General features: G+C 39.5%; 1 protein-coding gene across 1 annotated transcript; it reads right to left on the reverse strand.

The window, feature by feature from the left end:
- Nucleotides 1-2,549: 2,549 nt before the first annotated feature.
- On the reverse strand, nucleotides 2,550-10,321 carry LOC104594852 (uncharacterized). Its single transcript, XM_010255371.3, has 2 exons — nucleotides 9,736-10,321; nucleotides 2,550-2,996 (listed from the first exon to the last, which is right to left on the reverse strand). Exons 1-2 carry the CDS (start codon nucleotides 9,977-9,979, stop codon nucleotides 2,971-2,973), a joined length of 270 nt encoding a protein of 89 aa, XP_010253673.1. The 5' UTR covers nucleotides 9,980-10,321; the 3' UTR covers nucleotides 2,550-2,970.
- Nucleotides 10,322-14,261: the final 3,940 nt, after the last annotated feature.

Consider the following 14,261-nt stretch of genomic DNA (forward strand, 5'->3'; position numbering starts at 1 on the left):
TACTTAGTGAAGGAAGGGGTCAACGGCATCTTTTCTCCGCCTTTGTTGGTGGGACAGCCGTCGAGGCCGTCTTTTTCCTTCACCTTCTTGCCATTGGGCCCTTAGTTGGCCTCAACTTCCGATTCTTGGAGGCGTTTGTTGGCTTTAGCCTCTTCGACGGTGATATATTTTTGAACCTTCTTCAAGAACTCGGCTTTAGTCTTGGGCAGAGTCTTGGAATTGGACCAGCTGAGGGGTTTAAGCCGGAGGCCACTAATGGCTGTGTGCATGGAGACCAAGGGGTTGAGGTCCTTGACCTCGAGTTCTTCCTAGTTGAACCTCTTCATGTATGCCCGGAGACTCTCCCCGTGCTTCCGCTTGACAGACATCAGAGAGATAACAGTTTGCTGACACCGTTGACTGCTCATAAAGTGACCTAGGAAAAGGTCCGCGAACTGTTCCAAAGAGCCAATGGAGTGTAGAGGCAATGTGGAAAACCATTGGAAAACCATCGGTGTACCCGTGTAGGAGCGTGAAGGCCCAGAAGCTTTATAGGTGGTCCTCGGGGTTTGTACTCCCGTTGTAGGTCTCCAACGCTGGGGCATTGAAATTTGGCAAAAGGGGCTTAGAGAGAACGGAATCCTTCAACACCTCCATTCGGTTGGATGTGGTAGGGCAACTGGTAGAGGCATCACCTTGGCCCTCCTTTACCTGTCGAAGCTAGTCTTGAAGGGCGCCAATTTGCACTTGAATATCTTCGAAGTATTGGTCGATGTAGGGCATCGTTGCTTCGAAATGATCTTGGTTCTCTATCACACAGAACGGGTTGGCCCTATTCCTGGAGTGCTCGGACTTCAGTACATCTTGAGCCTTGAAGGCATGACGATCATTGAGGAGGTCGCAGAGGTCGAAAATTGGTAGGGAGGAGGTGTGGCATCGGCCTCCTACCCTTGGAGGAGGACTATGGTAGCCTGGGTGCCTACCGTCGTCCCGATTGGTCGCAGTGCAATGGTGTCAATGGTTGTGATTCTTGCAATTGGCATGGGGCCCTACAGGTTCGCCACCTCGTCTTCCCAGCCGAGGGGTCTTGGAACGGGGCTTGTTAACCCGTAAACTCTTACTATCAGAATTCGAGGGGTTAGCTCCTTTTGATCCCCCCAAGTGTTGGCTTAGCGAGGTATGGGCGGATCGCCCACTAAGTTGTCCATGACTTCCAGCAGGGCAGCCACCCAATAGGTGGCTTCCTACCAGATGCCCTATATTGTCCAATTGCTAGGCCAGGTTGTCCAACCTGTTAAGGGCCAACTCGAACTAGTCGATCGTAGTTTCGAATGCCAGGGAAGGGGTTTTTCTTGTTAGCCATTTCAGGGACACTAGTCGATTAAATTAGGTTTGTTTTTTCTTAAGGGAAAGTTTTAAAGACGTTCCCATAGACGATGCCAATTGTTGTTGCCAAATGTGGAGCCGAGGGCAACAACATAATTTCCAGCATCCGAAGCTGATGGGTCCAACTTGTTGAGAGAAAGAAGATGTTAGAGGCCCCGGGAGATATCCTAGAGTCTCCGCTCCTGGGGTTCCTCCCGGGGCCCCTAACGGTCAAATTAGTTAAGAGTTGTGAGGGATCGGACCAAGCAAGAGAAGAGACTTAAAGTTTAAGTTCTAATGTGTCTTTACCTCAATGTAGGAGCCCTTTTTATAGTTGAAGGTTCCTGAGAATAGTTGGGAGCAGATGGTGGTGGTTGACAGTGATTGATTATAGGTGGTCAGGATGCATCCAACCGACGCCATGTGTCAAGGTACCGGGCATCCAGCTGACACCACGTGTTGAGATCTGCAGATAGGCCAGATACCCTACATCAGTTGGTAAATGGGTAAAGGGATTTAATTTCATGTTTTGCATTTAATGAAGTAACATGACAATGCTTGGATGATCATGGATGACAAATTACGAGTTACGACCATCTACTGTCAATAACCAAAGTTTGATTCTATGGAGTACAGAAACTCAATGCGGGTGACGGAGTGAATTTCTTCAAACAACCGAACACCTGTCAAGGATTTAGAGCGGGACAATCTCGAACAAAACCAGTTTTATGTATAAGTCTATCATCTTGCCTCGGAGGGAGACCAAGTAATCAAGTTTAGTTGCTAACTGTAATCTGTATATATCCACAACCTACCTAGGGCTGTATATTATTAGTTCTTGACACTGCAGAGCCCTATGAGATCTCTTTTTAGCCATACCACCAACAAATTCTGTCCGGATCAAGTTTGCTGAGTCCAACCTAACCCAACTTCATTTTCAACCAGATTTCTTTTTCCCTTTTTGAAGCCATTTTTCAACCAGGTTGATTTTTGACAATCTTAACCCAGACCTATAGCGTGGACAACCCAATCGAACTGGCTGGCAATTGGACTGGGTTAGTCAAATTCGGTTTGAGCTGACCTAAATAGTGATCTAGGTTAATGAGATATGAATAATTGAATACAATATACATTAACTCATTTTATCCCGGTTCTAATTGCATTTGAACACAATGAATACAATTAAGTCAACAAAAGAAAGAAAAGGAAATTTAAAAGTAAAAATATATAATAACCACACAGCATCATTTTCTCTGTTCACAATTCAGATACAAAGGTTTTTTTTTGGGGGGGGGTGTATGTGTGTGTGGGGGGTGGGGAGGTAAAAGCCAATATACAAAGTAAAAATCGAATCCACCAATATTAGTTTTCCATAGCTTTTGAACCCACAGGTTAAAACCTGAAATGTATTTTGGTTCAGGTTGTTAAGAACAACTGTACATGAGTTTATTTCTAGAAAACCTGAGATGATTGCATTCCAAACATTTCATCAAGAGGCTAGATCCATTTTTGATGGTGAACTCTATAATGTATAGGAGAAAAAGTGTAAACAAAAGGAAAATGAATACACAACTTTACTGAAGATTCTTTACTCTTATACCATAAGCTTCCTCCCTAATCTCAGCATCAGTTCTCTTCTTGATCAAGGCATGCTGAAAGACAGAAAAGAGGATCAGACATACAAAGTCTTCTCATTCAAGTAATTTTCAACAGTATCCAAACTCAAATTATTATATCCAGATCAACAGTCATTCTTATCAGGGGAGACTCATACAACCTTAAACTCGGAGACACCCATGGTTAGGTGGAGAAAATAATCTAAATATAAAAATGGGCATAAAGAGTATTTGACAAGAGATAAACACCTCAACACATGAGAAGTGAAGTTCTACAGGTCAATACAACAACCTTTGTTTCTCTTTCCTGTTTATATTTAGATGCCTAATAAAGTTTGGTTTAATGCAAATAAGCTAAGGTAGTTTTTAATGTAATTTTTTTTGAAAGTAGGTAAAGTATGATTATATTAATAACTTGTCCTTTGTACAACGAGAATCTGTACAAAAAAGGACAATGCAATAAGCTAAGGTAGTTTTTAATGTAAGTTCATAACTTGGCTATGTGTTTCTTCTGATATGATCTAGCTAGAGCTACAGAGGAAAACTAAAAGGGATTTCTTTTGGTAAGTGGACCTAGAAGGGATTAGAAATTATGGATTCTATGGGTAGGAAGCATGTGGGTACCAACAAAAAAAGCACTTGATATTCTCTCAACCGCAATGCTATTATCCCAACAGCCCAAAACCATCTAAAACTTTATAATCTGCCTTGAAACATTTTTTAATAATTCTTTAGCATTAATTTCCCATCAAAATCCTAGCCAAATGCTAACAGGAGGCTCAATGCAGCATGGCCTCACAGCCTTAATAGGCCCTTCAACAGAGGATTCTCTGCTTCCATAGGCTAGCTGGTGCAGCATGCAATTGTATGTCAACTCAGCTTAGAAAACCAAAACATGACTATGGGGTACAAAACAGAACCCTCTTCAGAAAATTTGATACATAAAATATGATCCATTTGGGGAACCCAATATAATGCAATGCAATTAAACTCAATATTACAAATACTAGGGTAATATGTGACCAAGTAATATGAAATCCTTTCCAAGAGAATCCAGACTGATGTACAAGTAAACTGCAAAATCTTATATATGAAAAGCAAAACAAAATCCTGCTCTTTTTTTTCGGTTTTTTTTGTAATGAACAAAATTCTGCTCAAGGTAACAGAATTTCAGAAGCAAAACCAAAGGTACCACTAGAGGAAGAAACTAGAATCACAGTGGATTCAATTACTGGAAGTCCTAGGTTGAGCCAAAAAAGAAAGAAAAGTAGAAACCAATCAGAAAATGGGGGAAGATAAACATGTCCAGTTAAACATAAGTGTGCCTTTACCTACAAAGAAGCTAGAAAAAGAATATGCACGTATATGTCCAACTAGAGCCATGGTTTGTATTACCCATTGGGTTCAACAGATGAAGATATTCCAGGCTATGATTGATGTGACGGCCACTTAGGTGAAGCAGCATGTTGTGGACTTGAAACAGATCAGAATATGCCTGTGTTGATAATGTTGACACAGACTCATTATCCCTATCCTCAGTTTTATATGTTCCCAAGTTTCCCTTTAACCCGATGTCTGTTAGTAAATTGACTAAGTCTCTTAATTGCTCTATCACATTTTACCCTTCTTGTGTGTTTCGGAATCTTAAGACGGGGATGAAGATTGGTGGAGGGCATGAAGCTGGTGGACTGTATTACCTTGACTAAGTCTGTTAGTAAATTGACTAAGTCTCCTCATCAATGGCACTACAGACTTGGTCATCCGTCTCTTAAAGCTCTTCAGTTACTTGTTTCGTCGTTGAGTCGTCTTTCTACTTTGAATTGTGAGTCGTGTCAGTTTAGGAAACATCATCGTGTTCCCTTTAGTCCTAGAGTTGATAATCGTATGTCGAGTCCTTTTTCTTTAGTCCATTCGGACATCTGGGGTCCAAACAGAATAGTGTCTTATACTGGTTACAAGTACTTTGTAATTTTTGTTGATGATTATTCAAGGATGACATGGATTTACCTTATGAAAGAAATGAGTGAATTGTTTTCTATTTTCTAAAAATTTTATGCTGAGATTCACAATCAATATGATGTACACATTAAAATTCTCCATTCTAATAATGGTCACGAGTATTTTTATACTCCATTTCAAGAATATTTGGAACAACATGGCATTATCCAACAAACCTCGTGTACCTACACCCCTCAACAAAATGGGGTGGCTGAGAGAAAGAACCGTCACTTTTTGGAAACTGTTCGGTCCCTCTTACATCATATGAATGTTCCCAAACACTTTTGGAGTGATGATGTACTTACATCCTGCTTCCTTATTAACCGCATGCCCATGTCTATCCTTGAAGGCCAATCACCATTCTTTGTTTTGTTTCCCACTTTGTCTCCTTTTCCCCTTACTCCTAGAGTTTTTGGATGTGTGTTTTGTTCATAATCTTGGGCCTGGAATGGACAAGTTAGATGCTTAATCTACTAAGTGTATCTTCCTAAGCTATTCTAGGACTCAAAAAGGGTATAAGTGTTATAATCCTAGTTCCTGATGTTCTTTTGTGTGTCCTAATGTTACATTCTTTGAGTCTGTTCCTTTTTTCTCCGGGTCGAATGTTTCTTCTCTTCCATCACTATCACCTCCCCTTCCAGTTTCAGTTGAGGACCCCATTCCTCTTGTTCCAATTGTGACCAAGTCTTTGCCTCCAGTGCAACTACTTGCGGAACGACCACCCATCCGACAAGTGTATACGCATCGTCAGGTACTAGCTCCTCCTCCAGCTTCGTCACCGTTAACAGATCCAGCATTTGTTCCCACCCCAGCCCCACCCCTTGTTTCTGACCTTGATCTCCCTATTGCTTTGCGGAAAGGTAAACGTAGTTGCACTCTTCACCCCATTTCCAATTATGTGTTTGTATCTCACCTTTCAGCTTCCCATCGCCAGTTTGTTTCTATGTTATCATCTGTCTCTATTCCCAAGGATGTCCAGGAAGCTCTCACTTCTCCAGGGTGGCGCCAAGCAATAGAAGAAGAACTCTCGGCCTTGACTCGTACTCATACGTGGGACCTCACCACTCTTCCGCCTGGTAAGCATGTTGTAGGTTGTAAGTGAGTGTATATTGTTAAATATTTGCTTGATGGGAGTGTTGAACGGTTGAAAGCTCAATTAGTTGCCAATGATTATTCATAGTTGTATGGTATCGTACACAGACACCTTCTCCCCAGTTTCCAAAATTGGTTCTGTTCGTGTTCTTATCTCTCCTGCTGCTATGTTTGATTGGCCCTTGTTTCAACTTGACATTAAGAACGTTTTTTTACATGGTGATCTCCTCGAGGAAGTGTACATGGAGCAACCACCAGGGTTTCTTGCTCAAGGGGAGGGTGAGAAAGTATGTAGACTTAAGAAGGCTATTTATGGGCTTAAACAATCCCCCCGTGCATGGTTTGGTAGATTCAGTGAAGTGGTAAAGAAGTTTGGCATGAAATAGTATCAGGTTGACCATTTCGTATTCAGCTATGAGTCCAGTGCTGGGAAGATCCTATTGGTGGTATATGTAGATGATATTGTTATCACAGGCAGTGACAGACCAGGGATTGACAGGTTGAAGACTTACTTGCATGATCACTTCCAGACAAAGGATCTTAGCAAATTAAGATACTTCCTAGGGATAGAAGTAGCAAGGTCCAAGAATGGTATTAATTTGTGCCAGAGGAGATATGTCCTTGATCTATTAGAGGAAACAGGGTTGTTAGGTGCCAAACTAGCAGAAGCACCCATGGAACCAAATGCTAAGTTGAGCAGTGATGCAAGTGAGGAGTTTGAGGATCCGGGAGAGTACAGAAGGTTGGTAGGTAAGCTGAATTACCTAATCATCACTCGACCCGATATCTCATTTGCAGTCAGTGTAGTGAGTCAGTTTTTTGCAGAATCCTCAAATTCCACATTGGGAGGCGGTTCTAAGGATTGCGCAGTATTTGAAGGGAGCTCCAGGTCATGGTTTGTTATATAAGAGTGGAGGAAGTCTTGAGATAGAGGGATACACGGATGCTGATTGAGCTGGTTCCATATCTGACAGAAGGTCTACTATAGGGTATTGCACTTTTCTTGATGGGAACTTAGTGACATGGAAAAGTAAGAAGCAGACAGTGGTAGCAAGAAGCAGTGCAGAGGCTGAATATAGAGCCATGGTAGACACAACATGTGAACTAGTGTGGTTGAAACATCTCCTAGAGGAAATAGGGTACTCGATTGACACTCCTATGAAGCTATATTGTGACAATCAAGCTGCAATTCATATCTCCTCTAATCCAGTGTTTCATGAAAGAACGAAGCATATAGAAGTTGATTGCCATTTTGTACGTGAGAAGGTGCTTAATGGAGTGATAAGTACAACATATGTGAACACAGGAAATCAATGGGCAGATCGTTTCCCAAAGGGTTGAGTCGGGGAAGAGTGGACTACATATGTAACAAGCTAGGACTATATGACATATACTCACCAGCTTGAGGGGGAGTGTTAGAGTCAACTGTAGAAGAGTAGTATAGGCTTTTTACATTAAGTTATATGTTAATTGTACTTACGAGTATATCTTAAGTTAGCTGATGTGGCTTTCACTTAAGTAAGGGTATAAGAGTAATTCTGGTTTGTTTAGAAAGGTATAAATAAAGTCTAGTCGACTAGAGAAGATGGGCTTTTCTCTCTAGTTTGACTAGAACAGTTTTCTTCTTGTCATTATTTGAAATCGTATGGACACTACATCTGAATTTTATCAAAAAGCCATTCTAGAATTACAGAAACCTAAATGCCAAGGCAATGAGAAAATAAAGGCCGAAACAGAGGACCTAAACTTTCTACAAGCTGAACCTAGAGAGGAAAGAGGACTAGCAATTAGGTGGCACATCTTGCACCAATAGGATAACTCGTGAGTAGAGACAATATGGACCAAATCTTTAAGCAATACCAACTTCTTTCAGTTTTTGAAGCTATTCCCAACCAGAAAGCTTCATGCACTTGGAGAGAAATTCTCAACTCTAAGAAGCTAATCCAAAAGTTTAGGAAGGATTATTGAGAATGGAGAAAAAATTATTTTCGGATTAATAATTGGGTCCATGAAAACACTCACTCATTCTCCAAGTCCCTCTCCAATCCCAATTGGTGAAACACTATAGTCATAAATGCCAAAGACAAAATAGCAGAATTCATTAACCCTGATAAGGGTGTGTGAGATCATGATCATCATCATCTAAGCCTTATCCCAACTATATTGTGTCAGCTACATGAATCCTATTTCACCATTCTGTTCTGTTTAATGCCATATCCACAAGGGTATGCGAGAGTGGAATCAAGATTTTAAAAGGCTAGAGGCAAAGGTAAAGCAGTTGGGCCTAGAGATGCAATAGTATCAAAAAGCGTTCAAGAAAATAGTAGAAAAAAACTTTATATATAACTTTTTTTTGAAAAAAAAAAGTAGCTTTATTCATAAAAAAGAGAGGGACATGAGGAGATGTACACAGAGATCAAACACTCATAGAGTTATACAGACAGAAAACTATCACTGAATAAGTAATCCCTGTGAGCACCAGATTTAGCTAGACTGGCGGCTTCAGAGTTTAGTTCCCTCGGAACCCAGCCCAAGTGTGCATTCAAGGAGAAGAGGATGTCTCTCATCCTTGTATAAACTAATATTTCCAAATTTTGTATAAATTAATGAGTTACTTCATTTAATTTATTTACTTATAAAATAATATATGTGATTAAGCTAATACAAATTTATTTTCTCAATAAATGAATAATTAATTGGCTTGTAATGTCAAATTGAGGCAACAGGAAACATGATATGTAAAGTGGTCATGGGCTCTATAATATATCACATGTCAATATTCAGGAGATCAGGTTGCACCATTAAATGGGTCCTACCATAGAAAGTCATGTGGCAAAATGAGGGGAAAAAACAGCTTTATACATAATAACCAGTAGATAGAAAATATTCATAGACGTTTTGAATTGATTGATAACCAGATGATTAAGAATAAACTGATCATTCTGATTTCCTATGAAACTTGTTTTTAAATATGACAACATATAAAGGTTTTCCAATAAGTTCAACTGTGGCGTTTCCATGCATGACAGAGCTAATTCTGCCACAAGAAGGAATGATGAGGCTGGTCCAAGCGGTCCATCAGCTGGGCCATCCATGTCTTGACTCTGCCCTCCCTGTGCCTGGTTCCATATTCAATTCTTTTAGTTTAAAAGGCGGCTCGAAAACAGAGCTTATGTTGAAATGTAAGGGCAAAATGGTGGGAATTAACTTCCAACCCTCTTTTTTCTCTCCTAAATAAATGAGAAAAAAAAAAGAAAATAGAAAATAGAAAAGAGGAGAAAATGGACCGTAAAAATTCAAAACTGACGGAATGCTCCGCCGACTGGGGCAGAGTCTTGGAATCTGAATTCTGAAAGTACAGTCTACGGTGGGAATTAACTTGAATGCTTCACTGAGTCAACAAGAAAAGGCTACGTTTTGCAAGAGGAAATTGTCAATCTGTGATTCAAGCTAAGGATAGAAGGATGGCAGAAATTTTGGCTCGAAGAAGATTGAACTCCTGGAGGCGATTAACAGCTGCTTTGGCCAGCCTGGAGAGAGAAGGCAATCAAGCTTCAAGCGGCTGACCATCGCGAATCAAACAAGTGCAGGTTAAAAAGAGAAATAACGTGTACCCAGAAAACGGCAGAATAAAAAGACGGTCGAGGGGCTAAGTGATAAAACTTAAAAATGTTATATTACCTACCTCCACAGCAGAAACAACAGTAGCAACATGAGAGAATCATCAACATCTCTTTGCATAGCGCAACGACTCCAGGGATCTTAGAAGCAGAACATCCTTTGTCATCAACATCTTTTTCATTCTCGAGCAATTTCTGGTTCTCTTGAGATTCCTCGTCACTATTCATTCTGTGGAGATTCCATTCAAGTTTCCTCAAGTAAGCGAGCTTGAATGAATCCCTAATCCTCAGGGAAGGCCATAGATGCATCTTCTTTTCTCTTCCTTCTTACTTTTCCGGAATTCAGACGAGGACTTTTTTTTTTTGGTGAGAAGACGAGAAAGTAAAAGCGAACGAAGGTTAGATAACACGGACACGGTTTATTCGCTAAATACGCTCCGCTGACGTTGAAATCGGAATCATCACTGCGTTGCTAGCCTATACGAAATAGGAATTGAGATTTGCTCCTTACCGAGCACATCTCACACCGATTTCACATGCACATCAGAAGCTCCCGAATGCCCATACAAATTCTACCTACCTACCTCTACCCACGAAATATCGCATGTGTATCTCATCCTCCTGCACGGTATTACGCACGGAAAGTAGAAGTAATAGAATTCGTGATGGTGTTTGGGGAAACTAGAATTCGAATAACCTATTTTGGCTCCACACAAGGGCTATTTATGGTAACTAAACCCAATGGCTTTCACGGTCAACACACCCAAAAGAGATCATATCTCCACCCCACAGCGCATTCCGCCGTGTATTGGGTACACCTCCCGATGTTAACATCATCAAGATTGATATTATCATCGGAAGATGTTCTTAATACACGGCGAGGATGTGTTGTGGGGCTGACATGTGAACTATACCAAAAAAACGATAATGCGTCAGAGATGCTTTGGTCCATAAGAGTTCACATCTCCGCTCCACAAACATCCCACATAACGTGCGAATGTCATATGTTCAATCGCACATAACGGGGTGTTCCCATGTGTAGCGTTAATAGGACTGCCGTTAGCTCGTCCCGTTAGTATCAAAATGAGCTCAAACTTTTTTTCTCCCATACAACATTTTAAAAAACGACCTGGAAATGGAACTGTTTTGACCATTGGTTTCGGGTTCAACAGTCCGATTGTCCAATTTGAACGAATGGCCCATTTTGACAAATAAATTAAGAAAATAATAAAAAATCATTGAACAGGTTGACAATTCAACCATCTGGGTCAATGGGTTGTTGACTTTTTCAATGTTTTTTGGAAAAATAGTAGGTTTGGGGTAAAATGGAACCCATTTGACCCATGCCTACTTGGTAACGGTAAACTGGCCAGAGCGATCATCGTTGTCGGATATGGAGTTGGATCCGAGCTCAAGGGGAGGGGAGCAGAACTGGGCCAAACGCAATTTGAGACAAGGTTTTTGAATCTCTATTGACCCAACGGTCGGACCGTTCGGCTTGGGAACTGTTCGAGCAATAAGTTCCAGTGACCCGGGCAATCGAACCGTCGACCCATTCAACGGTTTTTATTTTTAATTATTTTGTATTTTTTTAATTTATTTGTCAGAATGGCCCGTCCATTCATCTCGTTAGCCCCAAAATGAGCCCAAACCTCCTTTCTTCCATATTCCTACCCCTCAACCTCAAATCAATGTTTTAAAAAACGACCCAAAAATGGAACCATTTTGGCCACCTTTTCTGGGTTGACGATCTGATCATCCGGTTCGAATGGATGGGCCGTTCTGACAAATAAATTGAAAAATATAAAAATAATAATTAAAAATAAAAAAATGGTCAAAAACCGTCGAGCGGGTCGACGGGTTGACGGCCTGAGTCAACGGAAACCAGTTGCCTGAATAGTTCTTGGGTCGAACGGTCCGACCGTTTGGGTCAACGGTAGTTTGAAAACCTTGCCTCAAATTGTGTATGACCCCCGTTCTACTCCCCCCTGCCCAAACTCAGATCCAACTCCATTTCTGGCAATGGCGATCGCTTCGACCAGTTCACCGTTACTGGCCAAACCCGGTATTTGGCCAAAAATCATTGAAAAAGTCAACAACCTGTTGACTTAGAAGGTCAAACCGTTGACCCGTTCAATGATTCTTGGTCATTTTTTATTTTTTTAATTTATTTGTCAGAATGGGGCATTTGTTCGAACTAAATGATTGGACTATTGGCCCAAAAATCGGTGGCCAAAATGGTTCAGTTTTTGGGTCATTTTTTTAAAACATTGTATGGGAGAAAAGAAGTTTGGGCTCGTTTTGGGGCTAACGGGATGAGCTAACGACCGCCCCATTAGCCCCGCACGCGGGAATGCCCCACTACATGTGATTGGACATGTGGCAATCGAACATTGTGTGGAGCCTTTGTGGGGCGATAGGCGGTGGGGCGGGAGATGTGAACTCGGTCTTGGCTCAGCTTCACTAAAATGCTACCAGGTCCAATCGAGTTCGAACTTGAGCTCGACTTGAACTATATTTTCCGATTTGAGCTCTGTTCGATTATGTATTCGATAAGCTAAAGTTCAACTCCAAAGCTCATAAATGAATATATTTTTGTGTGTGTGTGTGTGTTAATTGAGCCAAGCCCGCAAGCTTTCAAGTGGAACTTTTTGTTTGTCGAAATCAAGCTCAAATAACTAATCGAATTTACCCCAAGGTTCGAACTTGAGCCCGAACTATTAGGGATGTAAACGGGTTGAATTCGAATCAAATCAGACAATATCCAAATTCGATACGATATTCGACGGATATTGTAAAATAATATTAGAATCCTAATTTGATTAAATATTCGAATATTCAATTTGATTCTAATTCGACCAATTAATTATTTTAGGTAATAAATAAATATATAAAATAAATATTTTACTTATATAAAGTTTATAAAATATATAAACTATTTATATAATTTAATTATTATATATAAATTATATAAAACATTTAAATATTTCATATATTATATACAAGAATTAAATAATCGATTGAATTTGGATATTTATTGAATCGGATTAGATCATATCCGAATTCAAATCCAATTAACTATTCGGTATAAATAAGAAGTATGATTTTAACTAATTACATATTCAAATTATTCGAATTTAATTCGATTATGTTGAACCTCAAATTTAAAATCGGATTTTTGAATACTATTGATACCCGTATGAACTATTTGATTAGAGTTCGATACGATTGTAGCTTAAGTGCATGCATTTTAAAATAATTTGAAGAGCTAATGTTCGATACGATTGTAGCTTAAGTGCATGCATTTTCTAGTTTTTAAATCTAGAACTAGGGCACATCCATTTCAAATTCTCAAGGTTCGAGAAGTCATTATGAGCCAATAGAAGGTACCTCGTAGTTGGGTTGGCCACTTGGCATCCCATCCAGTTAGGAGGCACGGGATCAAACCTATCGAACTATAGGTTCTTCGTGGTAAGGCTAGGCCTGTTAATGATACCTAAAAATCCAAGGCCCGATATTATTTCGAATTTGAGAGATGTATTTATGTAATTGGATTGAATTCAGATGTTACAATCTACATCCCATTAATAATATGATTGGATTTAGATTCAGATTTGACCACATCCAATCTGATTAAAATCTGAATTGAATTATATTATAATATTTATTAATTTTAATATATAAATTTTATAAAATGATATTTAAAATTATAAAAATATATTCTATATATTATATATAAATTTATATATATAATAAATTTCGTATATTATATTTATATTAATTTATTATATATAAAAGTTGAAAAATAAATAAATTTCTAATTTTTTTGGTATTTTAGAAAATTTATAGCAGAGTCAGATTAAATGTGAATATGATCCGAGTCCATTAGGATTTAAATTCAAATCCTGAGTCTTTAAATCCAATCGAACTCAGATGTAGGTTTTTAATAATGAGATAGGATATAAAATTTACTGTATATGATCCAAGTCCGATCTAGTTACAGCCCTAGGTATGGCCACCGGGCCTGATTTGCATGGAGCATCTGCTCTGCCCCACCCGAATTCCCCTCATCCCTATATTGTGTGTCGAATGAGAGAGAGAGAGAAATGGTATCAAATAATAATCATAATTGGTTCCGGGCATGGGCCTAGGTTTTGTGTTTTGGCCTGACCCCACATCAGGCTTGTAAATTTTTGGGTCGGGTTTGGGCTTAATACTTTAAGTCCAGCCCGGGCCTATCCTGGCCCGCATATATTTAAACTTACACATTTTGTGTATAATGTATACATATATATACTTGTTATTTACATTATATTATATATTTTATATATAAATATTATAACATCACATGTATAATTTATATTATATAATGTATAAAATAAAATTTTATATGCATATTATGTCATTTAATATAAAATATTATAAATCTGTAATGTTTTATATATGAAAGACATTGGCCCAAAATCAGGCTCAGCCCGGCCTAGGCCGGAGCCTATGTAGACCTGTGCTAGGACTTATATTTCACGCTCGGAACCCCAAGTCAGATTGGACTGACCCCGGGCCTAAACTATATCCCTTATCATAAGTGGAA

Source organism: Nelumbo nucifera, chromosome 2 (assembly GCF_055504915.1).
Source record: "Nelumbo nucifera cultivar China Antique chromosome 2, China Antique-T2T, whole genome shotgun sequence".
NCBI lineage: Eukaryota > Viridiplantae > Streptophyta > Magnoliopsida > Proteales > Nelumbonaceae > Nelumbo > Nelumbo nucifera.

Coding starts and splice junctions, on each gene's coding strand:
- LOC104594852 (XM_010255371.3), bottom strand. CDS start 9,979: ATGCATCTATGGCCTTCCCTGAGGATTAGGGATTCATTCAAGCTCGCT. Junction 2,997..9,735: donor CTGTTGTTTCTGCTGTGGAG/GTAGGTAATATA, acceptor TCTGTCTTTCAG/CATGCCTTGATCAAGAAGAG.